Source organism: Gadus macrocephalus, chromosome 23, assembly GCF_031168955.1.
Source record: "Gadus macrocephalus chromosome 23, ASM3116895v1".
Taxonomy (NCBI): Eukaryota; Metazoa; Chordata; class Actinopteri; order Gadiformes; family Gadidae; genus Gadus; species Gadus macrocephalus.
Window position 1 is genome coordinate 13,293,441 of NC_082404.1, and position 15,000 is coordinate 13,308,440.

Consider the following 15,000-nt stretch of genomic DNA (forward strand, 5'->3'; position numbering starts at 1 on the left):
CGGAACATGCCGGAAAACAAAACTGCAGGCATATTCGTCTACTGGTAATGGGAAAGGAGTCGATCGCCTATTTTTAGCGAGTTTTACAGTGCAGATGTTGATGGAACAGGTGTAAATTTAGAGGCTACGGCCTAATGGTTTTGGCCTATCAAAGAGCACACAGTCTTTTAACCACGCACACAGGCAGCGATAAGAAAACCCTCATTTAGATTGCTTAATTTAATTTACAGTCTACAATAATAATAATAATTAATAATTAAACTTCAAGAACTTCCCTCCGGACCACATTATTGGACATTACTTTCTGCAATGTGTTAAGAACAAAGAGAACGGTTATTGCGACAATGGAAGAAAAACTCATTAAAATAATAACTTCAATTTCTACATTGTCTTACATAACTAACACTTTCGGTCGCAACTGTGCTGCCCGAGAAAAAATAGCCAAGCCCCCTCTGCTTCTGAGTTTTTGCTCCTGTATTTGCTAACCTCCTCGAATCTGCTTCCCTTCCGAAGGAGAGAGGACTCAGGACTCCTGGTCTACAAGGACCACCTGCCCGTCAGCCAGGTTGCCGTGGGCGACACCAACCGACCGGGCTCCGAAGCCAAGCTGACGGTGGGGCCGCTTCGTTGCCAGGGAGACGGTGAGTGCCGAGAGTATAGGGCCTGAGGAGTGTTTGTCTGAGTGCGTGTGTACGTGTGTGTGTGTGTGTGTGTGTGTGTGTGTGTGTGTGTGTGTGTGTGTGTGTGTGTGTGTGTGAGTGTGCGTGTCAACAGGTGATTGGACAGGAAATGAGATGTGAAGATCGTTTTGTTGCAAAAGAAAATGCCTGTGTATTAAAGGGCCGAAAGTGCGGCAGTGAGTGAGTCACCGCTTTGTCTGCCCAGACTGTCCCGCTATCACCCAGTACGTTGTTTGGACGAGTGGCGCGCTATGATTGATGTCCGCGCCACATCTTACTGAACATCGGTGTAAGTTTGTACTTTGTCTCCGCTGAAATTGGGTTTAGCGGAGCGGCAAACTGAATTAACCAATAAACAAATTAATTAAACAGCCCGTGTTCTTAATGCCTCGGACATGTGCTAGGCGTTTTCGGTTGGCACTTTTACCGATTGACGTGCAAATGCTTAATAAACAAACTTTCGAGAAAGCCCGAAATGCTTGTGCAACACCCTAAAAACCTCACACCATTTTGTACAGAATATGTCGATGGAAGGTAATTGCCCATTAAAGACAATGGAACAGAGACCTGTCTTTGTAAATGCCTTTCAGAGCTGTCACATTTCGTATCTGGGTCCTGAACTTCCCCATTAGCGTTAGTTTTCCATGAAAATTGACTTTTTGACTTTTACTTTGCCGTCATTTGCTCGGTAAACCACGCATTGCTAGAAATGTTCTAGTGCATGAGAAAGGGGAACGAAAGACAGAGAGTCCATTTGTAGTCGGGCGCAATTGGGCGCATTGTCTTCCAGAGAATGTGATTCATTGTGTGCACAGGTGAGGGGGAAAGAACACAGCAATTTAAGCACACACAATTTAGAACCACTGTGGTTGGGTCTGGTGCTGTTGGCTGTTGCTCGTTACTCCTGGGTCTAATTAGAGTGTGTATGTGTGTGTATTTATGGGCATGGGTGTGGTTGTGCACACATAGATGTGTGTGTGTGTGTGTGTGTGTGTGTGTGTGTGTGTGTGTGTGTGTGTGTGTGTGTGTGTGTGTGTGTGTGTGTGTGTGTGTGTGTGTGTGTGTGTGTGTGTCTGTGTTGCAGTCCCACAACCCATTATAGAATCATCGCACTTATTGTTTTATGAAAGTGCTGTTACACACTTTTTATTTGTAGTCCTTATTGTTGCCTATGTAGGTGGTGGTGTTACCCACTGGGACCAACACTATCTTTTTGTACGTTTGCCTGCATTTTCTCGTCCAAGTTGTTAATGTTATCTTTACTGTGACATTCTGGGTGCCAGTCCACTGTAGGATCAAAACGCAGCAACACAAATGTCATATTTCAGTGAAGTTAGAGACTTAATTAGTCTTGGAGAAGGAAAAAAGAACAAATTGGACAGGCCTAAGAAAACCTAGCTATCAGGCACAATTTGTTTTTCTAATTTGTTTGCAATATGGACTTTAAATGTCACTTTTGAGGAATATACCTCATTAATAATTTGTGGTTTTCTCTCACCTTCTTTGTAATTGTATTCCCTACTGTTCTGTAGCAGATATTGTTGTTTGTGTTCATATTACCGGCGATTCTCATGCAACAGAAATAGCAACATAGAAAATCGCATTTGAGGTTTTAAGTGGAGTAATGTCACACTCTTCCTTTGTGTATTCCAAACTCTCTCTCTTTTTATCTCTGTCCCCCCCTCCTCCTCTCTGATTCCCACTTCCCTTCTTTCCTCCTCTCTTTTTTTTCTCTCTATCTTCCCTCTTCTCTCTCCCCTCCCAGCGCTCTCTCCCTCTATCTCTCGCTCCCTTGCTGTCTCTCTCCCTCTATCTCTCGCTCCCTTGCCGTCTCTCTCCCTCTTTGGACTTAACAGATAATAGCAGCATGAAGGGCATTGTATCAAATTGTGATTTGGGAATCGGCTTTGTGATGTCACCGCACTCGCCAGAGATTTGTACTTATTTATTTTTGTATTTATTTTTGTTTGAGCGCTTTGCAGAGAGATAATCTCCTCTGAACTGGAAGAGCCGTCAGGCCTTTCAGCCACGGTGGAGGAGCCGTAAGCATGAACCCTCGGTAATGGCTAATGTATTTTTTAATTAGCGTCGGCACAGACACACACCTACCCATGGGCCCGGACAGGCGCACACACACAAACTGACACTCACACACACACACACACACACACACAAACAAACACGTAAGCACAGGCATGCACATCTACCCATGGTTCTGCACGTGCGCACACACACACACAGAGAAACACAGAGACACACTTGGACAGGCAGAGCGACGATATCAGAGTTCATATCCTGATATCAGAGTTCATATCCTGATATCAGAGTTTATATCCCGATATCAAGCCAATTACATAGAGCTCAGAACACATTATCTGTTGGACTTTTGTCTTTGCTTCATTTTAACTCTCTTTTCCTATTTCCTACTGAAATATATATAATATACCTGTCTGTGTGTGTGTTTGGGTGTGTGTGTAGGGGTATTTGCGTGTGTGTGTGTGTGGGGGGGGGGGGGGGGGGGGGGCGGGTGCGTGTGTGTTTCGGCGTATGCATGTGTGTGTTTGTGTGTGTGTGTGTGTGTAATAGAGAGGCCATCTCCCAGTTATGGTTCTTACAGTCCATTCATTATGTATGTCTGTCCGAGTTTCAGTCAAACATAAAGTGACCTGGTTCTGTCAAGGGAGCAGTACACGACACCTGCTGTACCGTTTTCCCCCAGCCCCGGTGTCACACTCATTATGGTCCTATCATCAACTAGCTGCCTAGTGCCACGCTCAATAGTTTCCCTCTATCATGGTGCATTATGGCTGCATAAAAATAAACTAAATTAATTTAATGATTATGTTATATATCTGTGTGTGCGTGTGTGTGTGTGTGTGTGTGTGTGTGTGTGTGTGTGTGTGTGTGTGTGTGTGTGTGTGTGTGTGTGTGTGTGTGTGTGTGTGTGTGTGTGTGTGCGCGCACGAAGGTACGTGCCATTTCCATGGAAACGGCCATTAATAAAGATGGATCCATCTGTCACATGCATAAGCTATATTCTCCTTGTGTGTCTTACTCAATTAACTAAGGTACGGAGTGTGTCTGCGTGTGTGTGTGCCCAGGGAGATGAAGTGAAAAAATAAATAAATGAGTTGTCAAATAGAGATGATTTTGAGATATGACGATATTGTCATGGTGATAGTAGTAGATCTTACAGTCTACACCAGCCTATTAAGGAATCTTAAACCTGTATTAAATATTTCACGGCTGAATAGGTACCCCTAATAAGATTGATAAATCGAATAGCGACTGCAGAGCCAGTGAGAACGATGACGATTGGTCGATATTTAATAGGTTTCCATGGCCAAAATGAATTATGTCTCTGGCAGTTATGGAAAGTCTTAAAAAACGGTGTGTCTGGTGTGTGTGTGTGTTTCCATGAATCTCTCTATCTGTCTCTTGGGATTCGTCTTTATGGCTAAAATATTAATTAGCGAGCATAAGTTTGGCGGTCTTGTCAGACAAACTACTGTGTTTATGCTCTATTTAGTGTGTGTGTGTGTGTGTCTGTGCTCGCCTGTGTGTCTTTGCTCAAGCTAAAAATGATTTCCATTTCCATGACTGGCTTAATGGAGGCCTGCACTGTCACAGGCGGACAGAGAAGAATTATGCCCATTTATGGATGTTAAAAGGCTTTGGACATTTTAATGGATGGGAATGAAAAAAGATGAGAGCAAATGAAGCATGGCAGCCGATATTCTGTCATTATACCACCCAATATAGCGTACCTGCTACCATAACCTCTACCTCATTACAGTCTATAAATAAAGAATTTCAAGGGGTCACCAATGACTGTCCAATCCTCATTCCATCGGTTAGGACTTGTTTATAGCAAATAATGCACGGTCGTCGGTCACGTTTTTATGCTATGTCCATGTGTCATTCTTTGCATTAATAGAGGTCACGTGGTACCACCAGGTCCCGACAAAGTGGACTATGGCTGGCAGGAGGTCACTGGTTCAGTAGGGCGATGACAGGGGTAACATGTATCTTTACGCTGGCGTCTGTATATGCACAATTGTCCCTGAGACAAAAACAGTATCACATTTCAATATTTGCCGGATTTTCAGTAGGAAGAAATTATACTTGAATCGTGCCTGACTGTCGGATGCATTATTATTACGACGGTAAAAACAGTGTTTTATATAAGAAACGAATAATAACCAATATCCCGCTATAACTAGAAAGTGTTATTGTAATTATTCGCCAGCATCTTTCTAGAAGAATTGTTTGTTGAATAAAACATTCTAAAGTCCTCTCTCATCTCATCCTGCCTAAGCAAACAGATTCTCGGTGGCGTCTTGTTTGGATAAACGTTAGCCAGTGACAGCAGCAGTATGGTCCAAGGTGCGCCTTAATTAGGAAAACAGATAAAAAACTATTTGCAGTGCCCAAATGACAGGTGTGAAATAATTACCTGGACGATCTAAAAGATAGGGGCACGTTTACCCTGAATATACAGTACCTGGACCATAAAATCACCCATCGCAGATGGCTCCATTTGCTGAGAAAGACAGGACTCGAGGAGTATTTAAAAAAGCATGGCAAAGGGGTGAATATAATTAAAGCTTGCATCAGAGCTAACTTCAGCACATCTCTTCATCCAGAGAGAGGGTTTACTTCATTCCTCCCAGTTACAAAAATACGACAAATAAATACCGTAATGACCACAACAAGACTCTATCAATGAGCAACAGAATGAATAAATGCCAGAATCTGCTATCCCAATTAGCATAGGGGTGCTCATGTAGTCCAAGTAAAGGTCTGCTTTTTAATGTTAGTATTATTACAAAGATCCTTGTTAAATCCACCGACCGCTGCACAAAGCAAAGCCCACGCTTGGGTCACAAAGGGTAACTCTGACAAATTGGGGACTTTAGCTTGAAATAGACGCTCAAGAGCTTTGTTATCGAGCGTTACCTTCTCTGCCTTGACCACTAAGCACCTCACCTTCAGACACCTGCATCTGCGTGTCTCTCTTGTCACACGGGACTATTTTGGGATCTTAGTTTGAAAAGTTCCTCCAACCTTTTGTTCTGAGCTCTGAGAGTGAAACAGGTTGTTAGCAGGGGAGGCAAATTAGAGAAGCAACAGGAACTCATTAGGAAGAAGTGACGGGGCAGAGATAATAAAGGTCACTCATCAATATTGATGGTACAGACTGTGAAACTGTTTGTGTGTGCGCGGTAGTGTATATGTGTGTGACTGTGTAGCATTCCGTGAGAGAGACAAACTGTGCCTGGAAATTGGGCTTGACACAGCGTATGGCTGACAGTGTGTGTCTCCGTGATTGTGCCTGCGGTCGTGTTCCCTCATACATCCATGTTAATAACCTGGGTCAAGACAGTCGGTCATCCTTACCATCTGGATGCATTGGCACATGACCCACCTGGTCATGCGAAGACAGATGAATCACCCAGTTGGCTCCCCGACCCAGCGTCACCTAATGCTCATTATGTTTCCCTCCACGGTTCACTGAAGTTGCCCAGGTTCTCGGATTTGCCGGCCAGAGGTGAAATCTATTGAGCTGTCACCAGCAGTATAGTCAGTATGGAATGTAAAGCCGAAATAAGTTAAGTTTGACCACTAGAGGGCAGAAAGATCGTGCTTCGCTCATGAACGACCACCAGTGCTAACAAACTAAATATTTTGTTCCAGGATCTATGATCTTGTTTCCACAGTGTTTGGTCATCCAAAAAAACATCTGTTAGCAAACTCACAGTTTAAATAATGTGCTTTTATGAGGTATAGCAAGGAAGTGGTAAAAACAAGCACCATATGGCAGGGTTTTGGAGAACTAGACAGAGCTGAAGGACACAGAGAATTTAAAAAGGGTCAGGGTCGGTACTGGTGGTGGCTCAGGGTTCTGTGGGACTGATTAACATTTCAGTTTGCTAAAAAGCAAAAACGTAAACGTTTTCGCCAAATCATTTCTGATCTCTTTTTAGAAAATCGGTCTGGGTAGGTCACTAGGTGAGTTTAGACAAATTGTCAGGGTTTTCAAAATCCATCTGTTGTTAGTTGGAATTCAAAAGGTTATTCGATCCACAGGCATTATCCTTTTTTTTATTTAATAACAAGAACATTCATGTCCTTCCTCTCAGTGTCCCCAATAGTATGTACTACTTTCCAGTTGTCTGGGATAAACAATAACAAGATTAAAATGGGCATAATCCTGTATTAATAACAGTGCTTGTCAGAAACAACTTTGGATGTACGCATTAATCCCCAAATGAAGCGTTCAGCAGTAAGCGTTTACACAATTATAACCATTTATGTTGCTTCGGTCCAGTTCATCAACGTTGAACGGAAAATATGGATGCACCCCAGGTGTGTGTGTGTGTGCGTGTGTGTGTGTGTGTGTGTGTGTGTGTGTGTGTGTGTGTGTGTGTGTCTAGTAGCATATGTGTGTTGTGTGTGTACACCTGTGCACAAGTTATGTCGAGCTCAAGTTACCAGCGGCCACTGTGGTGTCGTTACAGTGAGAGAGGGGGAGAGAGGGGCAGCAAGGGAGGCAGCTAGAGAGGCGGCTAGGGGAGTGACTAGGGGAGAGCGACGGTAGGAGAGCCTAGAAAGGGGAAAGGTGGCTAAAGAGGTTGCTAGATATGTGGCTAAAGAGCCAGAATCCCCAAGTGAGAAGGGTGGGCAAGGCCTCATCATTCAGACACAAGGCTACAGTGCCCGGTGCAATGAGAAGGAGACGGTTTCTGGAGAAGAAGTGATGACAGAGGGTGATATTTTCTATTAGACACTACCTTGGGAGCACAGAGCGGGAGAACAGGACCAGTGAGAGAACCACTTCTTATTCTGTCTGGTGGAGGCTTTTCTTGTAAAAAATCTGACAGTTCTCTCAATGGGGCCTGCCGCCTGAACCTATGAGATGAACACTTTAAAAAATATATGAATATATAGACCTTCCTCTCTCTGAGCTCAAGTTCTGCAGATTAAAGGTTATTAGGAGAAACTTGTGGGGGATCCCTTGGTCACTTTCAACTGAAGTAAAAATATATTAATACATAGACCTTCCTCTCTCCGAGCTCAAGTTCTGCAGATTAAAGGTTATTAGGAGAAACTTGTGGGGATCCCTTGGTCACTTTCAACTGAAGTTGTCCTTCTTAATCAGTGGGCTGACAATGTCAACGAAGAAATTGCATTCGTACAACAGAGAAAAAAAAATATCGACAGGAGGACAATGCATTCTCCAAACTCAAACATCCTAAATAATACATGATGCCGCATCGCAAGTTACATCAGTTACAAAATGAATGTTGACAAGATCATTTGTATGCGTCCAGAGAGACATCGATGTGTATGTGTGCGTGTGTGCTCGTGCATGAGTATGTGTGTGTGTGTGTGTGTGTGTGTGTGTGTGTGTGTAGGTGTTGGCCCACGTATGTACGTGTGTGTGTTGGCAAAGGCTTTATAGAGACATTTGTTTGATAAACATTTCAATATGCTGCTGATAAATGTCCTCCAGGGGCCGTGGCCAACCGCCGGCATCTGCGACTCTGGCAGCGCGCGATTCGCCAGCGTTCGGTTTGGCGCCGGTAGTTTATTTGTCCTCACCCCCCCGCCACCCCTCTCCACCCCCCCCACCGCCACCCTGCTCCAATACTTAATGTATTTGCACAAGGCAGTGAGACAACAAAAGTATAGAAAAGCAAGCATAGCAGGGGACTGTGTTGGAGAGTTAGGTAACCCCCGAAGGGCTTATAGTGGAAGCCTCCCCCTCAAGGACGTTGGATGTGTCCTAATGCTATGGATATTTGTTTCCTTAACATGACGGAATAAAGAAAGGAAAAAATGAGTCAACGGTTCCTTCTCCCAGTTCCTTTGTGTACGTTCTCCTTTCGTTCTGGGTGATTCGATTGACTCTTACCTTATCATATTCTCTCCAGCTCCCTCTCTTTTATTTATATTTATATATTTGATGTTATTGACGAGTTGACACTATATTCTAGCGCAGAGTCTGGTGGCATTTGTCGCTGTGTGTAGGAGATAGACAGCTTCCCATGCTGTCTTTATCTTCTGACAGACGCATTAACTGAGTTACGAAACATCCCGGGTTGATTTGTTAGCGCAGAAATTAATTTCATCATTGCGTTAATTTACTATGAATGCTTCGCGGTCATTCACAATGCATTATAGAGATGATCTAAGTGTTGCTCAATAGGTGAGCATTAAAATGAAAAACGTGGCTATATATGTCATTGTTGTTATGGTTATACCCAGGAATGGCTGTAATACTGTTGCTTTGTGAAAGCAGCAGCAGTGTTATGAACTTTATGTGTTTACAAGCCTATACATTTTATTTTTAAGCCTCTAGATTTTCATGCCATTGCATCCATTTTAGTTATTCGATTAACCTTTTGCCTCAGCGGATTGAAATATCCTTTCAGCATAATTGCACAAATATACATTTTTTAATTCAAATCAAATATGGGTTTTCTTCCATGGAGCTATGATGGAGCCATTATTCACATAAATAATAATGATATTTTTTTTATGATGGTGAAAGTGAGGAACAACTAGAAAACAGATACACACAAACAATGCATGTTTCATTCCTGATTTTATCACTAACTATGGGTGAGAGGGGGGTTGATTGTGGATGTGTGTGTGTGTGTGTGTGTGTGTGTGTGTGTGTGTGTGTGTGTGTGTGTGTGTGTGTGTGTGTGTGTGTGTGTGTGTGTGTGTGTGTGTGTGTGTGTGTGTGTGTGTGTGTGTGCACATCTGCCGGTGTGTGTGTGTGTGTGTGTGTGTGTGAGATACGCCCTGATTTAACCTTCATAAGTAATTGTCAATGTTGCCATAAGCAGCATGCTGACTTCAAACAAACTTATCACAAAGACATCACCAGTAGGTACTTTTTTGTAATGTGTGTTTCTCTATGTGTGTTGATGTTTGTTGATGTGTGTGTGTGTGTGTGTGTGTGTGTGTGTGTGTGTGTGTGTGTGTGTGTGTGTGTGTGTGTGTGTGTGTGTGTGTGTGTGTGTGTGTGTGTGTGTGTGTGGTAGGACAGCATGTTGGGTGAATGGGGAGAGGTGGAGTCCAGCGCTGTCACTCGGGATGGCTTATCACACTGAACCAGGAGGCACATGCATTTGTACACAAATGTACACACACACACACACACACACACACACACACACACACACACACACACACACACACACACACACACACAGAAAGGGGTGTGCACACTTTAAACATACACCAGACAGGCCGGGGGAACAAACTCATCGGCATGAGAAACTATCTCAGCGCACACATTAGGGTAGCTGTGTTGTGGAGGAGGTCAACGTGCTCGGACGTGTACCTCCCTTATCGTTCAGCTCACACCATGTCGCCTACTCCTTCTCTGACTCCCTCAACCCTCCCCCCCTCACCCGATGCCTCCAGCTGCAATATCTTCCCCTTTATCCCCTGCGGCTTTGTGTCACAGCCCAACCTCATCCACCCACCAAGCCTCTCTCCTGTTCCTCCCTCCCTTCCTTAACCCCCTCCTTCACTCTTCTGTTCCTCCCTCCTTGACCTCTTTTCCTTTTTCTTGACATCCTCTGGTTCTGTACATCATTATGACCCAGCGCCTCTCTCTCTCTCTCTCCCGCTCTCACACTCTCCCTTGCTCTCGCTCTCTCTCTCTCTCTCTCTCTCTCTCTCTCTCTCTCTCTCTCTCTCTCTCCCTTGCTCTCTCTCGCTCTCGCTCTCACTCTCTCTCGCTCTCGCTCTCTCTCTCTCTCTCTCTCTCTCTCTCTCTCTCTCTCTCTCTCTCTCTCTCTCTCTCTCTCTCTCTTGCTCTCGTTCTCTCTCGCTCTCTCTCTCTCATCCTCTAAGTGACAAAGGGAGGCTGCTGGCTTAGGCTGGCAGCGCCGGGTTGAGGAGGAGGAGAGAGGAGGTGGAGAGAGGGGAGGATAGGTTAAAAGAGGTGAGGGGAGAGGAGTAGGAGAAGACTGAGGAGGGAGAGTAGAACAGAGATTAGCGTCGAGGAAAGAAGAGAAGGAAGGAAAGGAGAGGAAAAAAACAAAAAGAGCACTTCATCAACCACACTCTAATAATTTATCAGCAGCTGCTTAGTGCGACGCTACTTTGTCTTCATTAGCGTTCCCCATTAGCGGCTCGCCCCATTCAGAAGTCATTAGAAAAGTTGTTATCCAGAATCATGCAGTGGAGGATCTGTGTCTGCGACAGAACCAAGTGCTGTCTCCGTGGCTGATATTAATAGGCTGCAGCCAGCCGTGTCGTGTGGCGGCACGGTGTGATCTCAGAGGCTCATCGCGCCCCGTCACCATGTCAACACACACATCGCCACAGCTTACCACCCATCCTGTGAGACGGAGATCCGCAAAGAGCGCTGTCCTCACCTGTCCGCCGTGCATCACCGCTCAACCAACGCGCACATCGATTGGTTTACTTTGAGTACCGTGAATTCATGAGGAGTCGATGGAGACGTATATGTGACGTCCGTGTTGTTGTTTTTTCAAAAGTGTAGTGTGATATGAGGTGTGTGCGAACACTATGCCGAACCCCAACCTGCTTTCTAATCACATGGATCAGAATCACTTTGGATTCAAGTGTTTCTTAATGACTGTGAGATAAACAAAAGATATGATTGAACTTCATTTACTTAAGGGAGTCGGGATTATTTAGACACTATACACAGTTGTATTTACTATTGAGTCATGCTGCAGATTATTTCATCCAAAGCGACTTTCATGTACAATAAATCAATGTACCGGTCTTGAATGAGCTGGTAGGGCCTCTTCCTCAAGGATGCAGAGATTGGGGTTTGAACCCAAAACCCTATGCAGCGCACCTTCCTGTCTCTTGAATGCGTCCAACGTGCTTCCACAGGAAACTACTGGAACGCGGCCTCGTTCACCACGCCCTCGTCCTACCTCCACTTCTCCACCTTCCAGGGAGAGACCAGCGCTGACATCTCCTTCTACTTCAAGACCAGCGCTCCCTATGGGGTGTTCCTGGAGAACCTGGGGAACACAGACTTCATACGCTTGGAGCTCAAATGTAAGTGGCGTCTGTGTTTGTGTGTGTGTGTGTGTGTGTGTGTGTGTGTCCGTGTTTACTGTCCTCTTCTCGTCTGTTGCGGGCCTGCTCTATTTTTTCTCATGAACCACGAGTCCTTAGTTACCTGATAGGAAGTCTAAGTCTAGAGGTGGTTATGAAGATCTTAGTCTTGATGGGTGAATACATCGATGCCTGTGAAGCAGGGCAGCCTCGTAGGGTGTCAGGTCAAACCCGTGTCCGCAGTCTATCTTTAAGCATCCTTGAGCAAATTCCCTGTGGACCTCTTTGGTTAAAAGTGTACGCTAAAAGGACTAAAATCACAAGTCATAGTCAATGACTGTGGAACTAGTGGTATCTTGTCTTAAATAACCTGGATCAGTCTCCAAACACTGGGCAGTGGTCACACTGGATGTGGACAAAAGTGTAGTGTGATATGAGGTGCGTGCGAACACTATGCCGAACCCCAACCTGCTTTCTAATCACATGGATCAGAATCACTTTGGATTCAAGTGTTTCTTAATGTCTGTAAGATAAACAAAAGATATGATTGAACTTCATTTACTTAAGGGAGTCGGGATAATTTAGACACTATACACAGTTGTATTTACTATTGAGTCATGCTGCAGATTATTTCATCCAAAGCGACTTCCATGTACAATAATTCAATGTACATCCAGTGCTCACACTGGATGTGGACGTGTTGCTGTCCATCACTGAATAGTGGATTATCTCCACAGTAAACAAGCGGTTGACTGCTCTCACAAAGAGACGCACGCAATAGGCAGCACCAGGGACCACATGTGTGCCTTCCTCAGAACGCTGCACTCTTTCGATGGCACCGAAAGGGAGAACAGTCCCGGATTTGGAGTAATCACCGTGTTCTGTAATTATGGCCATTATGAATCTGTGTTTACCGAAACCTCCCGTTTGTATTCCAATGGAGCGCCTGCTCTGGGCCTGGTTACATACACGGGGAAAAAAAGGAAAGTGCAATTAAGGAAACTCACAAACGCGCGGGCTCACGTGGATACATTCACACATCATTTGCAGGCACTGCAAATGATTCATTGTTAATCAGATCACGTGTCATTCGGATTGTTCACATTAGTCTCATGTCAAGTGATGTGGATAAAGCGAGGGCAAGGATGCGACGGCTAACAAAAAACATGTGTGCATGTACAGACCCAGAGACCAAATACACACCCCTATACACACTCACACACACATACACGCACCTACATATTCACACACACAAACCAACCATTCGTGCACTTTTAGAAGTAAAATTCTCTTGCTTTGATTTTCGGCTAGATTTCAAGGGAAGGATTTCCTCGATTCTGTCTACGAGGAACACGATGTCTCAGACACGATCCTGCAGGTCACGTGACTCGCTGTAAGACTTCGGATCACTAACTTGCTAGTCACAGAGACCTTCAATTAATCATTGCAGTGTGTGATGAAGTATGCCATTTGCTCATGAAAAGACATCACCGTCTTGATGGATGGCCAATTACATGGAAATTCAGAGGTTTATGAAAATTCCCAGGGCTGCCAGGCTTCCAGAAGACCTTGGAGTGAGAATTGAGTGGCACGTTTTGTTTGGGGCCCGCCACTCCGCCCTGAAGACATGGCTAGTTACACTAATTTCCCCAGTTTTATGACTTTTAATCCTTACCCAAGTCCGCAGTCCCACAGAACCCCGTCCATTTTGGCAGTATTTGCTATTTGGTTGGCAATACTTGATAGACTTATTTTTTAATCACTGCATGACAACTTCAAAAAGGACTTCATGTGAGTGATGTTCAAAACATGCCCATAGGTTTAGAACTAGTCTCCCTTAACCCCCTGACAGATATCACAGAAATCGACATGCTTTTGACTTTTTTAACAAAGTTTTAAAATGTTGAAAACTATGGATTCATAAAATTGATTTGTTATTATATGATATAATAATAATAATAAATTAAATTTATATAGCGCTTAATATGGTACTCTAAGACGCTTTACATATTGCCCTATCAAAACTATGTAAGACAGACTAGGAATAGAAGAAAAACAGAGGTTAAACATGAAGAATAAGGTGGGAGTTAGGTGGGGAAGGCTAGGTTGAAAAGGTATGTTTTGAGGGCAGATTTGAAAGAAGAGAGGGTTGGAGAGACTTTGATGTGGGAGGGGAGTGAATTCCAAAGGGTGGGGGCAGCAACTGAGAAGGCCCGATCACCCCAAGTCCGTCGCTCAGTCCGTGGAACTTGTAGCAGGTTGGCAGAATTGGACCTGAGGAATCGGGAGGGGGCGTGGTGATGGAGGAGGTCGGTAGGGGGGGGGCTAGGCTGTTGAGGGCCTTGTAGGTGATGAGTAAGATTTTGTAGTTGATTCTGTGTTTAATTGGAAGCCAATGGAGTTCACGGAGGACAGGTGTGATGTGTTCTCTGGAGCGGGTACCAGTGAGGAGGCGTGCAGCTGAGTTCTGGACATATTGACGTTTTTTGAGGACTTTGTTGGTGGTGCCGTAGAGAAGACCATATATGATATACTATCATCTGTTGAAAGTGAATTTAATCAATTTGTTGGTTTAAAGTAACCAACACTCATTTTTTGTAAGTGCATTTGTTATAATTGGAATTTGAACAACATCTTTATTTAAGAAATTGTATTGGGTGATAGGGGGGCCCATGACAATTAATGTACCCGGGCACTTAATAACTTACTTACGCCACTGTGAACCATATCTTATGACGATGAAAGCAATTTTCATCGCCGCGTTATATATCTTAGTTCCAAAATGACTGTGGGGTGATGGGAAAACCAGGACCGCTTAACCTCACAGTGCTTCAGCGTGCCGTGGCTTCTACGGTGTGGGCCAAGCTCAATGAGCTTTTCTCTGTCTGAGCATTCAAAGAGCTCTGCACACTTATAACCGAGGCTTGGGCGGGTGTTGCGTGATTATAAACGAGGATAAATTATTGAGAAAGTTCACGCTGTAGCGAAATAGCACGTAACTTTTGTGAATAATTGGAGGTGTGACATGAGACCGAGTGAAGTGGGTCTTTTTTGTGAGTCTTAAGCTCAATGCAGGAGGGTTGGCAGCACCTCTGCATTCCCTATAGGGATTCCATCCGCCATTTTGTATCTGAATGCCAATTGAATATAAAAGACTTCCATTTGGTCTCAATCCCCCAGATTTACATCAAGGGAACAAGGTTCCAAATGGATGGAAGTGATTCTGCAGCCAAAGAGATGGGGCCATCAGAGTGAC

The 15,000-nt window shown here is 44.4% G+C and overlaps 1 protein-coding gene across 1 annotated transcript in view; it reads left to right on the plus strand.

Moving 5' to 3' along the window:
- Nucleotides 1-15,000, plus strand: part of cntnap2a (contactin associated protein 2a) — a 206,423-nt gene that overhangs the window by 171,900 nt on the left and 19,523 nt on the right. The window contains 2 exon segments of the mRNA XM_060045779.1: nucleotides 514-641; nucleotides 11,574-11,773. Of these exon segments, the coding sequence (XP_059901762.1) occupies nucleotides 514-641; nucleotides 11,574-11,773 (328 nt within the window).